At 43.3% G+C, this 17,529-nt stretch overlaps 2 protein-coding genes across 4 annotated transcripts; both read right to left on the minus strand.

Annotated features, from left to right (window-relative positions):
- Positions 1 to 1,655: 1,655 nt before the first annotated feature.
- LOC122131122 (protein FAM222B-like) lies at positions 1,656 to 10,262 on the minus strand. Of its 3 annotated transcripts, none has more exons than XM_042706043.1 (3): positions 8,427 to 10,262; positions 5,032 to 5,152; positions 1,656 to 4,443 (listed from the first exon to the last, which is right to left on the minus strand). In XM_042706043.1, the coding sequence occupies exons 2-3, from the start codon at positions 5,108 to 5,110 to the stop codon at positions 2,423 to 2,425; spliced, it is 2,100 nt and encodes a 699-aa protein (XP_042561977.1). In that variant the 5' UTR covers positions 5,111 to 5,152; positions 8,427 to 10,262; the 3' UTR covers positions 1,656 to 2,422. The 3 variants fall into 3 exon arrangements, with proteins under 3 accessions (XP_042561977.1, XP_042561976.1, XP_042561975.1); XM_042706042.1 differs by having other exon boundaries at positions 5,548 to 10,262; XM_042706041.1 differs by having other exon boundaries at positions 5,239 to 10,262.
- A 785-nt stretch (positions 10,263 to 11,047) lies between these two features.
- LOC122131126 (flotillin-2-like) lies at positions 11,048 to 17,093 on the minus strand (the record flags this gene model as incomplete). Its single annotated transcript, XM_042706045.1, has 6 exons — positions 11,048 to 11,417; positions 14,074 to 14,223; positions 14,408 to 14,591; positions 15,263 to 15,477; positions 15,916 to 16,035; positions 16,902 to 17,093. Coding segments are annotated over 6 exons (900 nt in total), but the record flags the coding sequence as incomplete, so codon positions are not given.
- Positions 17,094 to 17,529: the final 436 nt, after the last annotated feature.

Consider the following 17,529-nt stretch of genomic DNA (forward strand, 5'->3'; position numbering starts at 1 on the left):
CACACACACACACACACACACACACACACACACACACACACACACACACACTGAGGGGCAAGTAGAACTTCAGATTTTTCACTTCAGCAGCAAAGACAACTAATGAAAGGTGAACATTATTCAAGACGCGGCCTGATGATGCGTACACACTACTACCTGTTACAGCCCAGTGCTGGAACCTGAACATGTTCAAGTTTTTCCCCCCTTCAACCATTTCAAATCAACATTTCTTTCACATGAAATTAATTTTAGTATACTTGCTAATGTCATAATTAATTTAAACTTCTACACCACACTCAAGTCAACAGACTAAATATTTAAGGCTTACACAAGGGGCAATCAGGGAACCAGACCAGAAGTCTCCAAAGAACCCCCCCACACACACACACCACACACACACACACACACAGGCGGTTTCTCTGCCAGTTAAAACAAACAAACAAAAAAGAAAGACAGAAAAAGATTATGCTTCACTGGGACTTAAGTTGTCCTTCCTCTTAAAAGAAAAGAAAAGAAACTAAAATGGCTAACTGAGGCTGACTAAGAGGGCAGGAGGCACAGGCAGACCTGAGAACATTGATGGCGAGGCCATAACATAAACACTGACAAGCAGGAGATTCACGAACCACACAACCAGGAAGGGACACAGATGTCAACACTTGCCTTTTAGAGCACAGAGACAGTCCCAGCTTTCACAGGGATCCCCTATACAGTGATGTTCATGTTTATGGAGGACCAGGAGAGAGAGAGAGGACGCGGGTCACTTCTCCTGTTCACAGGCCTGGGCTGTTATCACAAAGCCAGCCACTTCAGTGGGTGACCCTTGTTGCCATAGGTAACACCATTTGGGTCTTGGTTTACCAGAGCAGCAGAAGTACTATTCAGCTCCCACACCAGTGTGCAGCACATGCATCACGTGGTGGAGGACAGCCACAGTAGTAGGGCAGTGGAGACAGTGTGTAGGACCGGCCTTTCCAGCGGTCACACAGTCCCTTGGATCTTGTGAGTGTTTGTTGTGGTTATTGCGGCCAAAAGTGACTGAATTTGCTTCAGGCAATCTCTAAAATTGTGGTTGGCATTGCGGTGATTTTCAGTTAAATAAAATCAATTGCCAATGATGCAGAAATTCCATGACTGCATTTTCTTGCAAAGAAAATTGATCCCAGAATCCTGGAGGGACTGATTACAATGCAGTATAAGCTGCATCTGCAAGTGATCCATTTGGTCATTCCCACCATTCATTATTACTACAAACTAGGATAAGTACTTAAAACATAACATTAAACCTTTTTTTTTTCCTTTTGTTGCCAATATTTGTAATACATATCGGGATGTGATGGCCTGATTCTCTCAGGAATTCAAGTAGTGATTACTACATTAACAAACAACATGACAATAGATTAGACGACATGGCACGAGTTCCAATGGAATTCCTACATGGAGGAACTCAACATATTCCTGGTCAACATATTCAAGACACACTGTTTGACAGTGAGACCAACGCTCTGTAAAATGCTTCTGTAGAACTCTTAAAAACAGCCTTTCCAAAACTTTAACCTGAATGTATATACAACAGTCTCAAAAATCAACAGTCGCATCTTCTATGTGCATATGCCAACACTTGTTCCTTGTTCCTTAGTGTCTCTCCTCCTTCAGTGACAATAATAATAGCAAGCGATAAGTAAACATCAAAAGGAGAACACTGATTATGTTCAACCTGGTTGCTTGAGTGCACAATTCCATGGCATCTCTAAAAAGATCTTAATAGACCTATTGGGCTAACAAACAAATGTTCTAGATTATAGAAATGTCTTCCTCACAGTGTCCTATATCTATTTAGCTCTCCAAGGAGACATTGAAGGAGAATAGAAGATAATGAACTTGGATGCGTTTATGTGATGGCAAGACATTCCCTACATGTAAACACTACAATCTGAGCAGCACTTTGTTTACCGACAACAAACTGAGCTCAATTTATTTTAGGGCCAGGTGCTACGGGCAGACATAAGATGAAGCCACAGGTTTTTTTTCATTATCTAACTGAAAAGTAATCTATAGGAGAGTGTTACAAGCCTTTATCCAGCCGGGACACAGAGAAACAGGAAAGGCTGGGGAGTTAATGACCTTCACATACACCAACACTCCAATAAGAGCACTATTCATTATCTAAAAAACACTTTAAGCTGGTTTCTCAGACAGGGATTAACCCTGGCCCTGGATGCATTGGTGTTCTCACTAGACAAAAAAACGAGAAAAAAAAAAAAAATGTATTTTTAATTATTATTATTATTCTGAATGTAGTTTTGTCAAGGACTAGTTTTAACCCTTGCCTGGGAAACCGGAGCTCTGTGGATTATTCGTGAGACTGGGCGATAAGCGTTTTATGAATTGCCGTCACACTTAATGACTGCCTTGTCAAGCCTCATCTATACCCTGGGTGGTGGTGAATGGGAACATTTCTACTGTCACCTGAATCAGGGGCCCTAGCGTTTGTCATGACGGGGAGCCTGGGCATCTTACCCATCATGCCCAGGTTGGTTTGCTCCCGGAAGCTTGCGAAATCGCCGGCCATGTAGTCCACGTTCGGCATCAGGCCCGGGTGGCCGTTGGCGGCGCCGACAGCTCCAGTCCTGTAGTGAGTCCCCTGGGTGCAGTCAACGGAGGTGCTGCCCCCCGGCAGACCCCCGTGGAAGTTTATGGCCAGGTCCTGGGAACCAGAGCTGTCGCTATTCGGGGTGGGCAAGATGCTGCTCCAAGGCGGCTGCTGCTGCACATAGTGCCCGTTATTGTAGTTCATCCCAGGGCCCCCCACCATGCCGCTCACCGGAGGCGACGGGGTGGGCTTGTCTAGTGGGGCTTTGAGACCGTAGGGCTGCTGGCCCATGCACGCCTCCTGGGAGTAGGGCAGGCCCTTGGTGGGGAAGCCAGAGCCCCCCGGGTCCTCCCGGGCCACGCTCTTGCAGGGTGGCGGCCCGTCGGGCATGTGCGACATGTGGCTGAGAGGCTGCGACGGCTGCTGCTTCCAGTGGGCCTGTGGCTGCTGAGGTAAGTGGGGCTGCGGCTGTTTGAGATGGTTCTGATAGAGGGGCAGCCTACTCAGGACAGCCATAGTGGTGGGCTGGATGGCACTGGCATGGGAGACATTGGGGTTGAGGGCACAGGAGGAGGGGACAGGCTGGAGGCCGAGGCGAGGGTGATGGTGTTGGTGTTGGTGAGGGTGTTGGTGTTGGTGAGGGTGAGGGTGTGGGTGCATGTGAGGGTGCGGGTGAGGGTGAGGGTGCGGGTACGGGCCGCAGGCACGGGAGCTGGCGTTGATGAGCAGGTTGCGGCTGATGGGGCTGGGGTTGGCGATCTGGCCCTCGCAGACCGACGTGCCAGCAGCTCCGGCCCGGGCCTGACAGAACTGGTTGATCTGGTTCACAATGCTGCTGAGGTCGCTGGGCCGGTTGTGGTGCAGGCTAGCCGCCATGGACAGCGGGATGGTTGAGGTAGACACGGTCACATTGGGAGGGGCATCACCGTCGGGCAGCTTGCGAGGGGTGCTGTGCATTCCCGGGACCAGCACCATGCCAGATGGGGCTGGGGAACCAGCTCCAGCCGTAGTGGAGGCCTGAGGGGGGAGAGTCTGGGGCTGAGAGAGGCCCTGGGCCTGGGCCTGAGCCTGAGCCTGAGCCTGAGCCTGAGCCTGAGCCTGGATACTGTGTGGGGGCAGCATGGGGGCCCTGGGAGCCATCTCTGCCAGGAGTCTTAAGCCCTGAGAGGCCATCTGCTGCTTCTGCTGCTGCTGCAGTAAGCTCTGTGGGTGGCTCAGACCAGGCTGCTGCTGCTGCTGCTGCTGCTGCTGCTGCTGCTGCTGCTGCTGCTGCTGCTGGAGAGTCTGCTGGAGAGCCTGCTGACGGCTCAGGCCAGGCTGAGGCCGTAAACTGGGTGGATGAGGAAGGCCGTGGTGCTGGATGGTCTGTGGGCGTGCCATGCCCTGTTGCTGCTGCAGCGGTTGCTGCTGCTGCTGCTGCTGGAGGTGGGAGGGGAGGCCCTGCTTGTGGGCCCCAGCTGGGGGCTGGGGGAGAGCCAGCAGGTGGGCCACAGTCTGCTGAGGCGGTAAAGTGCTCTGGGCCGCGTAGGGCCCGCTGTGGGGGTTCATGATGGGCTTGGGCAGGAAGCGGGTGCAACTGGCGTCCAGGCCCTTCAAGACGCTTTTGACTGGCACCTTCACAACGGCAAGAAGGCCTGAGCGGGAGGACTCCTGAGAAGGGTAGGGGCTGTAGCGGTGACTGGAGGTGTCCAGGCCGTTGACTGTGCGACGGATGTGTTTCCTCTGAGGTACTTTGACACTGTTGGGGAAGATCTTGATGGTCAGCGGGTTGCTGGCAATTTTCTTAGCAAAGGCATCCAATTCCGCTGGGGATGGATAATGTGCGGATCTCATCTTCTGTGTGGTGTCCCCTGGGGTGAGGCGCAGAGGGAAAAGAAATTAGGAGAAAGTGGGACATTTCCATCAAGGCAATGACTTGGCACAAGACAGAAACCACTGATGGGTTACATGATTATATAACAAAAAAAGTAAGGCCTTTAAAAAAAAATACATAACCTACATGTTTCATGCAACTTGGTATGACAATTGGTCCCTCTATATACCATCATCTATTGTACAACTATTACGCAATACATACAACACAGTATATCGCCAAATTTGTGACAATGGAAAATAAGCTTTGCATCACAAACAAAAGATAACAGTACTTGTTATTTGACTTGAATTCTGTGATGCTATGATTATATCACATTACATTCACAATCATAAGCTACATACAACTGTAGGATAGGCAAAAAAAATTCATGAAAAACACTAGAATAAGCTTTTCATCCCAATCTCTGGTGCAACAGAAACCATTCCACGCCGGAGTAATTCTCCCTCCCTACATCACCCTGTCCTTCACCAAACACACACAGCCATTTCCCCTGATGTGCCCACAAACAGCAGCAAATAAAGAGCAGACAAATATTGAGCAGACAAATGGAAGGTGTACTTACATTTCTGAAGTCCAGTGTTCATCTGCAAGTGAGAACGAAGCTGGAATGTGGGGTTGGATACTGGCAAACAAGCCAGCATGTCACACAGGCACTAATACAACATGGGCTACCCTCCGTCACACTGCAAAAGAAAAAGGATCAGTGGCATGGCTCAGCAGGGCACCAGCTAGGATTTTACACAGTACATTCCAAATGTGATATATTCACCTCATAGACATCGATACAGGAACAAGAAACCGGCGAGAGCTTATATTGAATGTGCTGTACCCTACTTACTGAGACTGCTTAAAAACACTATGCTTCTTCTGTGAGGCGATTAGTCGCTAACAGAATGATAAAGCATCTCTTTTACAAACTAGTCTTAAACACACACACACACGTTCGATGAACACAGCATCCAGTTATAGTATAATGAAACAAATGCAACACAAGAGCATTGCATTTCAGAATACAGCAATGGGTCCACCATAGGAGAATAAGAGCAAAAATTGCAGTCTAGACATTAATGACATTTACCACAATTCACCACAGAGCTATTCCTTTTCCATCACATCTTGGTTCTTGTACCACCGCCTCGTACATTACACACAACGACGAACTGCTTCTGTAATAGCTTCTCTGCAGAGTCGCTCCATTTAAATATCAAGCATTCATCCATGACCTTTTTAAATCGCTCTCTAAAACAGCTGGCGTTTGAGCCCACAGCGCACACCCTGCAGTTTGAGTGCCATGAACGAAGTGGAAGCGAATGCTTCAGTCAGCCTGGCAGGTGCCCAGGGCACGGCAGGAGATGCCACTGCATGACCCGGGCCTACAGGCGCTCCAGCTGACTGCTCCAATTTGATGGATTGGCAGTTGCGGCGAAATCGGCAAAAAGTGAATTATTAGCGTGGATAGTTCAAGTTGAACGCACAGAGAGGCAGCGCAGTGGTTAATTCCAACATGATTATTGGAACAAGTGGCAAGGAGAAATATTTGTTGTGTCCCGTCGCACTAACGTGAGCAGACGCTCCACAAAGTAAGTAGGTTCCACTGCATAAATGGTAATTATCTAGCTAGCTACCGTTTAACACGACGGAGAACGTGTACCTCCCATTAGGCCTAAAATATATATTCCAATTACCAGTGAAGTTAATCGAAGTGACTGGCTGTAAGACTGACACTATTGCTGCGGAGCCCTGGCAACAGTGCTCTCGTAGCCCGCACCCCTTGGTGTCCAAGTGCATTGGTGGTACAGAGATTAGCATTGCTGCCTTCCAGGCAGATGACCCGTATTCAATTCCCGTCAATTATGGTCAGTAGCTTTAATCAATTTATGTCGTCACAAAGTTACTGAGTAAACATACGGCCAACACTGACTAAGCCGAGTCATGGAGGCGCGCCTAAGCGCCGCACTAGGATTCACCACAGCGGGAAAGGCAAACGTTCTTTTAACCTTCTCCAATGACGAACATCATGTTATCTAATGCTACAAAATGGGAATAATGCCTTGTTTTCATCTCTGTGGTATGCGAGTCAACCGGAAGACCATTCATTCCAATGAGAACCTCTGTGATCTCCGATGTGTTTACAAAACTCCTTCCTTTTTTCGGTGACGAATTTGCCTCGAGTACGTTAAAAACAAAATACCTTTGCGGTGGATTTTGCAGAGACAGTATGCACTGTGTGCCAGGAAGTTAATGGCATTGGAAAAACGAATAGGCTAACAGGCAATTTCCTTCAATTCAGCTGCTTGACAGTTAGTCAAATAGTAGATAATCAAGTCAGAAAGTGTAATTCTATAAATAAAAACTAGTTTAGCTAGTTAAACACATTGTGAATCTTTATTATTCTGCTTAAAATAGTTAGCCTATAGGCTACGTGGTGTAGACTGTGGTCTAGACCGAAGTTCTAAAAAGTGGAAGAGTTCATTAAGCATTCTGAAGAGAGAATTCGAGTAACAGGCAACCTTCTGCAAATAGCAATAGATATCAGTGGCTAATTGGCTTTCACTGGCGATATGAACAATGTGCTTCACCGAATATATAGAAATATCGACAATCTTTATCAGTTTGATGGCCTATAACAACTTTACCTCACTCCCATTCTACCGCTGTGATTCCCCTCAATGATATTACCGCTCACTTGACATAAGTAGGGGTTGCTTCACCGTTGCATCATTCCATGTTGACACCGACACAAGTGAGAGTTAAATGCTATTGTTTATTGTTATTGCTATGTCTGCATTGGCAGCATCTTGGGAAATGTCGAAGGCACTCCTTTCGACGCCATCCCTAAAGAAATGCATTTCCTTGCGTTGAACACTAGAGGGTATATTGCGTATATTATACGGAGTTACGGACACCAAACTAAACTGGAAACGAGGCGTAAATCACACAGACAGAAATATACGGAAAATTCGTCCGTGACAACGGTAGATATATTATTGCGACAGAAAAACTGTTCAGGATCGATAATATTTCAAACCACTGGTACGGAATCTAATTCTGTAGCAATAGTGCACTAACTATAGTTCCGGTTCCGTAGCCGGTGCCGAAGTTAATAACCCCCTGTACTGAAAACTCCTAGTCACAATGAACGCACGAGTTGATTTAAATTGACTATAATGATGACCATCAACAACAAAACTCAACCTACTTAATTCTTCAATGGCTTGAGTCTGGGTGAAAATGGCTGGTTTGCAGACACCAACTCATACAACAAAGCCTGGCAGAAATGATCACTGAAAACATTCATGTCAAATAAATGTCTGAAAATGACAAATAATCATCTTAGTTCTAAATGTGTTCATACGCAGCCGTCTGCGCTTAGGTAAAGAAGAATCGCAAATGATAAGCATATTGTCTGGGCATTAACTATTATTTGTGTGAGCTAGCTAGTGGGGAGCTCACCGGGTTAGCCATGCTAGTCGACCCAGCTGTTCAACATAACTTAAGCAATTCGCACACCTAAATAGGCTAACGGCTAACGCCTTTGAATAGAACAACTCGTATCACGCGTAAATGCAGGCTAGTTAACTGATAAGGTTAATAGGCAAATCGTACATAAGAGGTTAACAAGAACAAGTACAATCAGTAACTATCTGTGTAAGTTAGCGTTACCCTGTTGTAAAAGCTGGTCTCGCTTCCAGTGGTGGCTACTCATTTACACATGAAGATCTTATGTCGTAGATTACAAATACTACAGAAGCGAGCTAGCTACACAGTAATTACTAACATATACTGGCTTGCACACAATGTTGGACTCTCATAGAGGATAGCATAGCTAAGTAGCGGCTAACTAGGATCTGGGATCTTCTTTGTGCTGCAAGTGCAATAGGCTTTCATTTTAAGAGGTTCTGACAGATGAAATGGCTATGACTGAGCAAGAGAAAACGATTCAAACACAGTACATACTTTCCAGGAGAAGGTGGACAGTTAAAACATAATTTAAAGAAATATTTCCAACACCGGTATTTTCTTCGGTTTTGGTATGTTGTCCACTCTGCCACTGCTGATTTGCAAATGCAGTGCATCGTTCGCGCATGCGTAAGGAAGACTTTCTGAAAAGACCCCTTCACTGCAGAGAGCTGCCTAGAATATGCCTGATAGGGGCTTTAGTCGGTTGATTCACGGGTGCCCGTCTGTAAGCTGAGAAGACTCTCCGTTGAACATGTGTCCGTTACAGGCCTACGTCAAATACTTGCGTGCATTAATACTGTCATAGTCATAATATTATTAATGTTCTTTGTGTCCCTCTACATAATGGGTCATTTGACACAACGTTGTATGTAAGCAAACGAAAGTGTGTGAGATCTCCACGGTCTGTTTGATTGACACAATCTGAAGCTAAAAAGATCAGTTGGCCCTGCGGCAGGTCACTAATGACATATCCACTGTCATTGCCTACAGTAAAAGGACTGAATACATGTAAACATGTTATATTACATTGGCACCGTTTCATTAGTGTGTCATATCACGTTCTGAATAATGGACTTTTATTGTTTTAAATATGTGGATGAAATGGTCATGTTTGATATTACATTGAGAGTCCCATGCACTGCACTGTCCCATACATGCAAGGTAAGGCTGTGTTAAGAAGTATAAAGAAGCTAAAGATTTTCGTGACAAAATAATGGAGTGGCTTATTTTATTTAAATATCAGGCAATAGTCCATTGCACCATATGCTAGAGTACTAGAGTAATAGCAAAATTACTATTAATAGTTTTAGTGATGGTGTGTATTCGTATCTCAAAGTAGCGTGGGGAAAATAATGATATGAATCCTAATTCACATTAGATTATTTAACAGTCCAGCACAAATAGAAGAAATGGTCAAAACTGATGACCATACAAAAAATATCGTTGGGAACAGCATTTTGTTATATGATAAGTACTCTTCTGTGATATAATTTAGTGATTTGATACAGGTATTATGAAGTCATTAGGACACATTACCAACTCAAAAACAAATAAAAGCATCTCACATTGAATTGTGTTTTACATGTGATAAAGAAAATAAACAAAAACAACTGATTCAAATAGCAAAACCTCAGAAGCACATACAATGGCACATTGCTGTTAAAACCAATTGAATGAGCTGCCATTTAAGTTCATAAGTTGAGGCTTTTGAATGTTTCAGGAACCAGGGACAAAACAAGACATTCAGTGAAAGTACAAAATGACTTCATAAATGGCACTACGACACAACAGTGCAGAGAACCTCATAGCCAATGCCATATAATCTTTTTTTCCCACCCCTTAAAGCCAACAGAAGAAAGCAGACTTCAACACTAAACTTCACAGCACAAGGCTACACAAAGCTTAACTCTATGGTCATTTCATATGGCTGCCAATATAGAGGGACATTTCTGAGCTTACATGGACTTGACAAATATAAATTTTGTCTAGAAAAAATTACCTGGTGATAAGTTCTACAAAGATTTTGGATTGCATGGCTTACATGTACATTAAATGTTACAAAAAGATTTAAAACAAGTGAAACAATTAAAATAAGCATACTATATTACCACAGAGAATCTACTTTGGTATGATTAAAATCACTTTGAAATCAGTAAAAAAAATAACCCACTCTCCCAACACCATGAAAATAATCATAGCATTGCAAATTAAGGGTTTAACCTCACATATTGTCAACTCACTCCAATGACCTATCGTTCTCTTGTAAATGCATATAATAATATATAGTAATATTGAATATAAAACACAAAATAAACAGAAAAAATTAAAACAAGCCAAACTGGCCTCACAGATACCCGACATGTAATACTACACAAAAAAAAAAAAAAAAATTAAATATGGTGCGTTTGTGGATAGCATGCGCTTTGATCCATGCTAAAAGACAGACTTTAATATAATGGCTTATTTATCAATATGGCATTCCTCTATTAGAGTACAGCAAAACAAATCTGCTGTGTATACTCAATGTGAATGTGTTAAGAAATGGAAAAAGAGTCTTAACTAATTTCATAACAAAACTTTTTGTTACCACATACATGAAATCACATACACAGCAACTTTTGACAGCAATACCACGGCATCACTATGCTGATACCTTGCATGCGCATCAAAATATTCCTGAAGTTCATTGGATAGCACATCATATTCTCAGAGCCCAAACAGGACGAGGCCCAAACCAAAGTTAACATTTGGAATTTGTGGTAGCTATGTGATAGTACTTTTATGAAGGTAAACCAATCACTCAGCCCACTGTAGCCTACAACAAAGGTGACAGCTATGAAATTCTCCCTTGAAATGTTGCCCAACTCAATTGTTCAATTGGACAGTGAGTAAGTTTGTAAAATAAACAGATATGACATGTAGTCAATCTCGTTTTAAAAGTTTTGAGATGCAAAATTACCTCACTACTTCCCTTACACCCCGGTTATATGCCAGAGACGCGACGGAAGCTAAATTCTATATCCCATTAATTTCTGTTGGAGGCAGGCGATTGAGACGTAGACGAGCAAATTGGGCAAAGCGAGGGAAAAAAGCAAGCGTTTCGCGTCGCTGGCATGTATCCATACCGTTACTCCCTACAAGACATTCTACACAGATAGAACCATACAGATAGAACCATATTGATGAATGAAAGAGGAATTAAAAGTGTTCCTCTCCTATCGCCTTTCCCACCAATTACGTCGATGGATTCAAAAAGCTTAACATAACAGTTAGATGTAAATGTTTAAGAGGAGCAGCAGTACATGCAGATATTCTGGTCCTGTAAAAATGAAGGCACCAGAGGTTCACAAATCCACTTGTATAGAGAAACGATAGGTTTTCAAGTGTTCTGAAGGCAGTCGAAGTGAATGCAAACGACATATCAGAGCAGAAGGTAGGAGATTGTTCTCAGGCCTGGGCGTCAGTCATCTTCCTCAGTAAAGGTATCTGTTTGAGGGAGCACACATATTATTCTTGGTTAGGTTTCTCATTAGTTTAGTCTTTCTCTACAACATCAAAAACAAGGAATTTCATAAAAGATTGATATATGTATTATTGATCAGCATGTCAATTTCTCAAAATCTTATTGAGCCATCAATGTATTAAAATTAGCCAATATTTAAACTAGACACCCAATATGTCTGCTTTCCAATTCATTCAGCTGGCTTCCATTTAACACGTAGTCTGTAGTAATGACCTTTGGAGACCACAAGGGGGGGGGGGGGGTCGTCATATGTCAACATTTTGGATAGTCCCTTTTTCTGAAACATGCTAGTTGGAAATGAAACCGGATCTGTAGGCAGGCTACCCTGTGACTAAGACTTTACTAATGTTGTGTTGAGAATAGTATGTATGAAGATATCAGCAGCGTGCGGCCAGGCCCCTCTAAGCATTCTGAGAAGAAGGAACAAACATGTAAAACATAATAAAAACATCAATATTATATCCGTTATAAAAAACACCAGTACGTTACACTGTCTCTTCTGTCCCGTAGTGCGCAAAAAGCTGATCGATGGATACGCCGCAGAAGATTTTTTCATCCAATTCAAGTTAAATACTAATAAACAAGTTGCCTATTAACATGATGTATGCATTGTGAGACTATGTTCATTGTGATGCAGCTCGTATCAGCCTTGACAAGTCAGGATCAGTAAACATCATTATGTTTTCCATTTACTGTTAAGATGAGATTGATTTTATGTTGGCCTTTCACAACATTTTCATAGTTGTTTTATAATTTCCGGCAACACACACTCGTGGAATGTGTATGAATTTACAATAATTGAATTCAGTGTGCCGACTTTTACTCCGCTGTTCGTTCACAAACAGGCAGGCTAATATGGCTCCCTCTAGTGACGCTTCTTTATACGACAATGAAAATCACTAAACCTACACAGTTTAGATTAGTAGTCCCCAAAACTGCCGGCCCACCGCTTCTCCCAGATTCCACTTCTTCCCTTGATTTTACCGTTCGAACAGTGTTCTTGACTACCTGGATCCTTAGACTGTGACAAAATCATCTCCAAGCTGGCCTTAGCACATTTGAACTCTTCCACCAAGGTGGTCATTGGCAAAATTCCTTCTTCATACAAAGGATACAGCACTTAGACAACATGGCACCCAAAGCCATTTCCTAACTTCCTTATTTATGACCTCTGAAATAACAACTTCATACATGGTCAAAGGCCACCTTGGAAAAAGACCAAAACTGCAAGCAACCACCAATTTTCAGTTTTGCAGGCAAGGTTGATACCTGAATTAACTCTGCACGACTGAGGGAGAGGATTCTTGCTGAATTCCCTGATATGCAATCATACAAGAAGGGAAGAGATGTCCTGATAGCCTTTGAAGAAGATGTTGGTGCTGCTCTTTCCAAAGCCTATGAGCAGGGGCAATGACAAAGAGGCTCTGCACATCGCATGTGCTGCACAAATTGTCCACTGTCAGATATTTGGTGAGGCCAAACCATTTAATGGTTTCCATGAAAGATACCAAGAGGACTCTGTGTCACCACTGTTGCTTACCCTGATGGACATGGTCCTAGAGGGACCCAGCATCAAGGACCAGATGGCAGAAGAAACATCGCCAGCAGCACTTGCAATTTCTCAGTTGCTTAAATTCAACAGCGTTAAGCACAAGTGGGCATCAGGCACAGCAGCTTTTGTCAGACATAGGACTTCACAGGAGACACCAGTTCCTTTTTACATAGGACTGATGCTGCCCACACACGCAAAAGGGAACTTGTGGACAGAATGGAACATCTGGGGTTGAGGATATCATATGATCGTGTGTTTCAGCTCTCCACACAGATGGGGAACAATGTATGCCAGCAGTTTCAAAGAGAGCAAGTGGTATGCCCTCCACAATTGCGCAATTCAAGTTTCAAGTTCATCTAAAACTCTGTGTAAATTGTGAATAGTTCTTTTACTTTTGTGATCAAAAACCTTGATCTTGAATTGAGGCTGTTCTCTAATTTTCTAATAGACAAGATATAGCAGGTAGCAACTTTTGGTCAACCCATACCAATTTCAGGCTTAAAATACCAATTTCCAACTCAATCAATCAATTTTCTATGTTTCAAATTAAATTGCAAAAATAAAACAACTCAACAAAAACTCAACTCAACAAAAACAACAGCCGATGTGTACATGGAGCAGTTTAGTCAGTGTAGTTATGTCATCCATATAAGCTTGGATGGGAGGTAACCGGGTGCTGTCCTTTGACCACGCACAACCCATTTAGATGCCCCTATAATTCATTCCATTTCCATGGTGAAAGGCAACAGTGAAATGGTACATCCACCAATCTCCAAATGCTCCCAGGATGTGGTGTAGTTACTTCAGCACAACTGAATATACTTAAAATATGCCCTGACTAATGCTGAAATCTTCTCAGGGCCCTTAAAGTAGCTGAACGCTTTCAACAACAGACTTTGTGGCACCGATCCAGAAATTCCACACAGATCCACAATTGCTATCCACTATTGATGCATGGAAAAGACATCGATCTCAAACCCATCAAAAGGCCTGAACTAGTCAAAATCAATAGCCATGCTAGCTGAAACTGACTCTGCCCCCACCCAGGGTCTACCAGCCCCTCTCACCTTGGTCAGGTCCACTCCTGTGAGAGCGTTGATGGACACGGGCAGCTCGGCCAGCAGGCGGTTCACTTCTCCAGTCACCCGGCTGTTGTCCCCACTCAGAATGACTATCTCACTGGTCCTGGCCAGAGGGGCAGCCACTTTGCTAGCAATCTGTTGAGACACAAAGAGAAGGGAAAGTGATGAGAAAAGTGGACATTGCCATCCTAAATGTCTGCCACAAGTACCAGAATACTTTAATTAGCTAGATAAATAATTAACTAACAAAAAATGCCATATGTTCATAATATTCAAAGATTTGCAGTGGATTGTGTGTTTAATGCGGTCGCTCAAATACCTTTGGCAGTGCCTCCAGAACCAGGGCAACCTTGGCTGCTTCCCCGTACTGCTGGTAGGCCTCAGCCTTCAGCCTCATCCTCATAGCCTCTGCTTTACCTATGGCTTCAATAGAGCCTGCCTCCGCCTCTCCTATCTTGCGGATTTTCTCAGCTTCTGCTTGAGCAGTCAACACCTTTTTCATCCTGTGAAGTAGGACAAAACCAACCACAATCACATCACATATTCAAGAATAGAATATTACAGAGCACACACACACAACAGGATGTTCACCTCAATGGAACACACTTATCTCATGATGTGGATACTGGAAATGAAACCGTGTTAGGTTGTGGTTTCAACATTTTGTGTGTTAAAAACAGACAAGTGGTGTAAAATCCCTTCAATATTCATGCATAGCAAACTGCAATAGTAGCACTGCAAGGTATTTCAGGTAGCATGGGATACAACATACTTCAGTAATTTGAGAACACCTAAGGGTCTTTCTTGGTACAATGTATTTATAAAGCAATTACACATTATTACATATTGCTACCATTTTGTAGAAACGTATTCTTATTACATTATTTATTCTTATTACTTTTATTATTATTTTACATTAAAGTCTTATATCACTTACATTTACATTTAGCAGACGCTTTTGTCCAAACCGACGTACAAGAGAGAGAACAGTCAAGCTACGAGCAACAGAGACCTAGTGTAACAATAAATACTATTTTACATAGAAAATAGAAAAAAAGTGCAGGAATGTAACTGCTGTAAGTGCAAGTTAAGTACTAGTAGAAGTGCAAGTTAAGGCACTTAAAGCTTCTATAAATATGACCAAGAATCCGTTTCACTGAGAGGCCACACTTACTTATCTCCCTCAGCGAGCTGCTGTATCTTGTAGGCCTCAGCCTCGGCAGGCCGCTTGACAGTAGCAATCAGCTCCTTCTCCGTGCGGTCGATCTCCCTCTCCTCTATGGTGATCTGCTTCTTCCTCTGCACAACCTCAATTTCAATCTCTTCCAGCCGAATCTTCTGCTGCTCTTTGGCAGCCTGCAGCACGTAGGCCAGCTCAGCTTCGGCTTTCTGCTCAGGTGAGAAATCATCAGCACAGTCAGAGGCCATCGCACAGGTTTATTTTGAGGTTTGGGCATCCAGTACAAAGTCTGACATATAAAACCACCAATTAATACCACAGACTGAGGAGAGGCAATTTTCGAATCAAGGCTTTGTAATTAAATGTGTTTTTTTATGTGATCAAGCCATTCTAATCAAAGGCTTGATTATCCAGGAACTATGAAAACAATCTTCCTCTTTATACACTGCCAGTTGTGCACCTCAAAATATTTAGTTTTTCTGATTGGAAGTGCAAAATACAGCTGGAACAGTTGTACCAAAGAAATGAATCATGTAAGGTCAATATGCCCAAGGGAACTTTTTTGGTAACCTCTTGGAGATAAAATCTCATCATACAGTGTTTACTTGTGAAGATCAAGGGGCCATGGGAAACACTGTCTTACTGACCTTGGTGTTCACTTCCTGGTTGAATGAAGCTTTCTGCAGCTCCAGCTCTCGTTTGGAGTCCGCCATTTTCGTGTCAGCTTGGAACTTGATATCCATCATCTCTTTCTTGCACTCTGCTTCCTGATGGAGAGGTAGAACATGTTGACTAAGATGTGAAACTCTTCCTGGGGGATCCATCAGGGATAATAAAGTTCCCCAGGGACAGACATGACTTCAAGCATACGACTGGAAACAACTTGTTTAAATTTTGTAAGTGGTTGGCATTGGGGAAAACCCAAGGCTACGCCCGAAGACAACATTTGACAAGGGCACCATAGTACCTTCACGTTTGATTGACCACCCCTATTTTGAGTTATATCAACACACTGTTTTGAAGTGGTAACTCTGTTATCTGTCTAATGATCTCTGACCCACTGTGGCCTCTAACTCTCATTAAATTCTCAACCAGAGAACTATTCGTAGGTAACGGTGTTCCCGCAATGGCTAGCTAAGATTAGTTTCAAAAAGTATAGGACCGGGCTAATTAACTGGTCTAGACATGCTACAGCAAGAACTGTTAATTGTATTATACAGCGCTGGATTGCCGACCAGCCTCTGCACTGGATTGAATGGTTATACGGATCGCATAGCAGCCAGGCGCCCGTCACTGGACCAAGCCGATCGAACAAGCTGCAAAGCTCCGTAACAGCACTGTAGCCTCTGAGGTAGTCTCCAGAACTAGAAACAGGTTGTGTCTGTGGAATATGCCAAGATACTAAAACGGCCGTGGCAAAATCCTGTGCGACACTATTCCTAGAAAAAAAGTAAGAGGGGTATTCATCAAAATAGATTGTAGGTATCCAAAGTAATTACCTCAGGTCAGCCTACCTAACGGGTAGCAATATACATTTAAAGCCTCGAGCTAAGGTTGAGTTCTTCTGGGTGCTTTAATAAATATAATTCATTGGTTTGGGTGAATTGTCCATTACAGTAGCACAGTCCTTTACCCTTATGCCAGCATCCCTCTCTGCTTCAGCCACTCCGATGTCTGCATCTCTCTGAACAGCTGCGGTCTGTGTCTTCCCCAGAGAGCTGAGGTAGTCCAGCTTGTCGTACACATCCTGTGGAGAGCAGACCGTTTTAGTAAAAAAAAAAAACACTAGACCAGAGACACCGAGGTGTGATACACATAATAGCAGTCATTCAGGAATGATGCGCCACAGCAGTCATAACAATGTAATTTCTTGGGGTGGTATTCTTTCATATCATAGTTTTAATAAATAGAACAACCAAAGAATAATGCATTCAAAATGTATGTAAAATGTCTTTCCTTTAAGTTTCATAACAGTCTATGTTTTCCACCTCATTAACTCCTGAAAGTGATAATGACAGGCTGTAAATCATTATCGGTTTTATGGACAAGCAATTCATCACATTTACTCTGATTTATTGGTTGCCTCTAGGTGCTGCCATATTATGTGTGATCAAACTAATTAAACTTATGTCTTCTCACCCTTAAAACCCGATATAATTGTATTCCCCGAGAAAAAAATACTCATACTTCTCAAAACCTGGTAACTTTTCATCTAGACCCGCAGAAATGACAAGATTGAAATAGATGGGTCAGAAAGCTAA

The sequence above is a fragment of the Clupea harengus genome, unplaced genomic scaffold (genome assembly GCF_900700415.2).
Source record: "Clupea harengus unplaced genomic scaffold, Ch_v2.0.2, whole genome shotgun sequence".
NCBI classification, from domain to species: domain Eukaryota; kingdom Metazoa; phylum Chordata; class Actinopteri; order Clupeiformes; family Clupeidae; genus Clupea; species Clupea harengus.

Bases quoted from the DNA above. Each gene is read 5' to 3' on its own strand.
- LOC122131122 (XM_042706043.1), bottom strand. From the start codon at position 5,110: ATGCTGGCTTGTTTGCCAGTATCCAACCCCACATTCCAGCTTCGTTCT. The intron at 4,444-5,031 runs GTAAGTACACCT...GCCTCACCCCAG, and splicing joins GAACACTGGACTTCAGAAAT to GGGACACCACACAGAAGATG.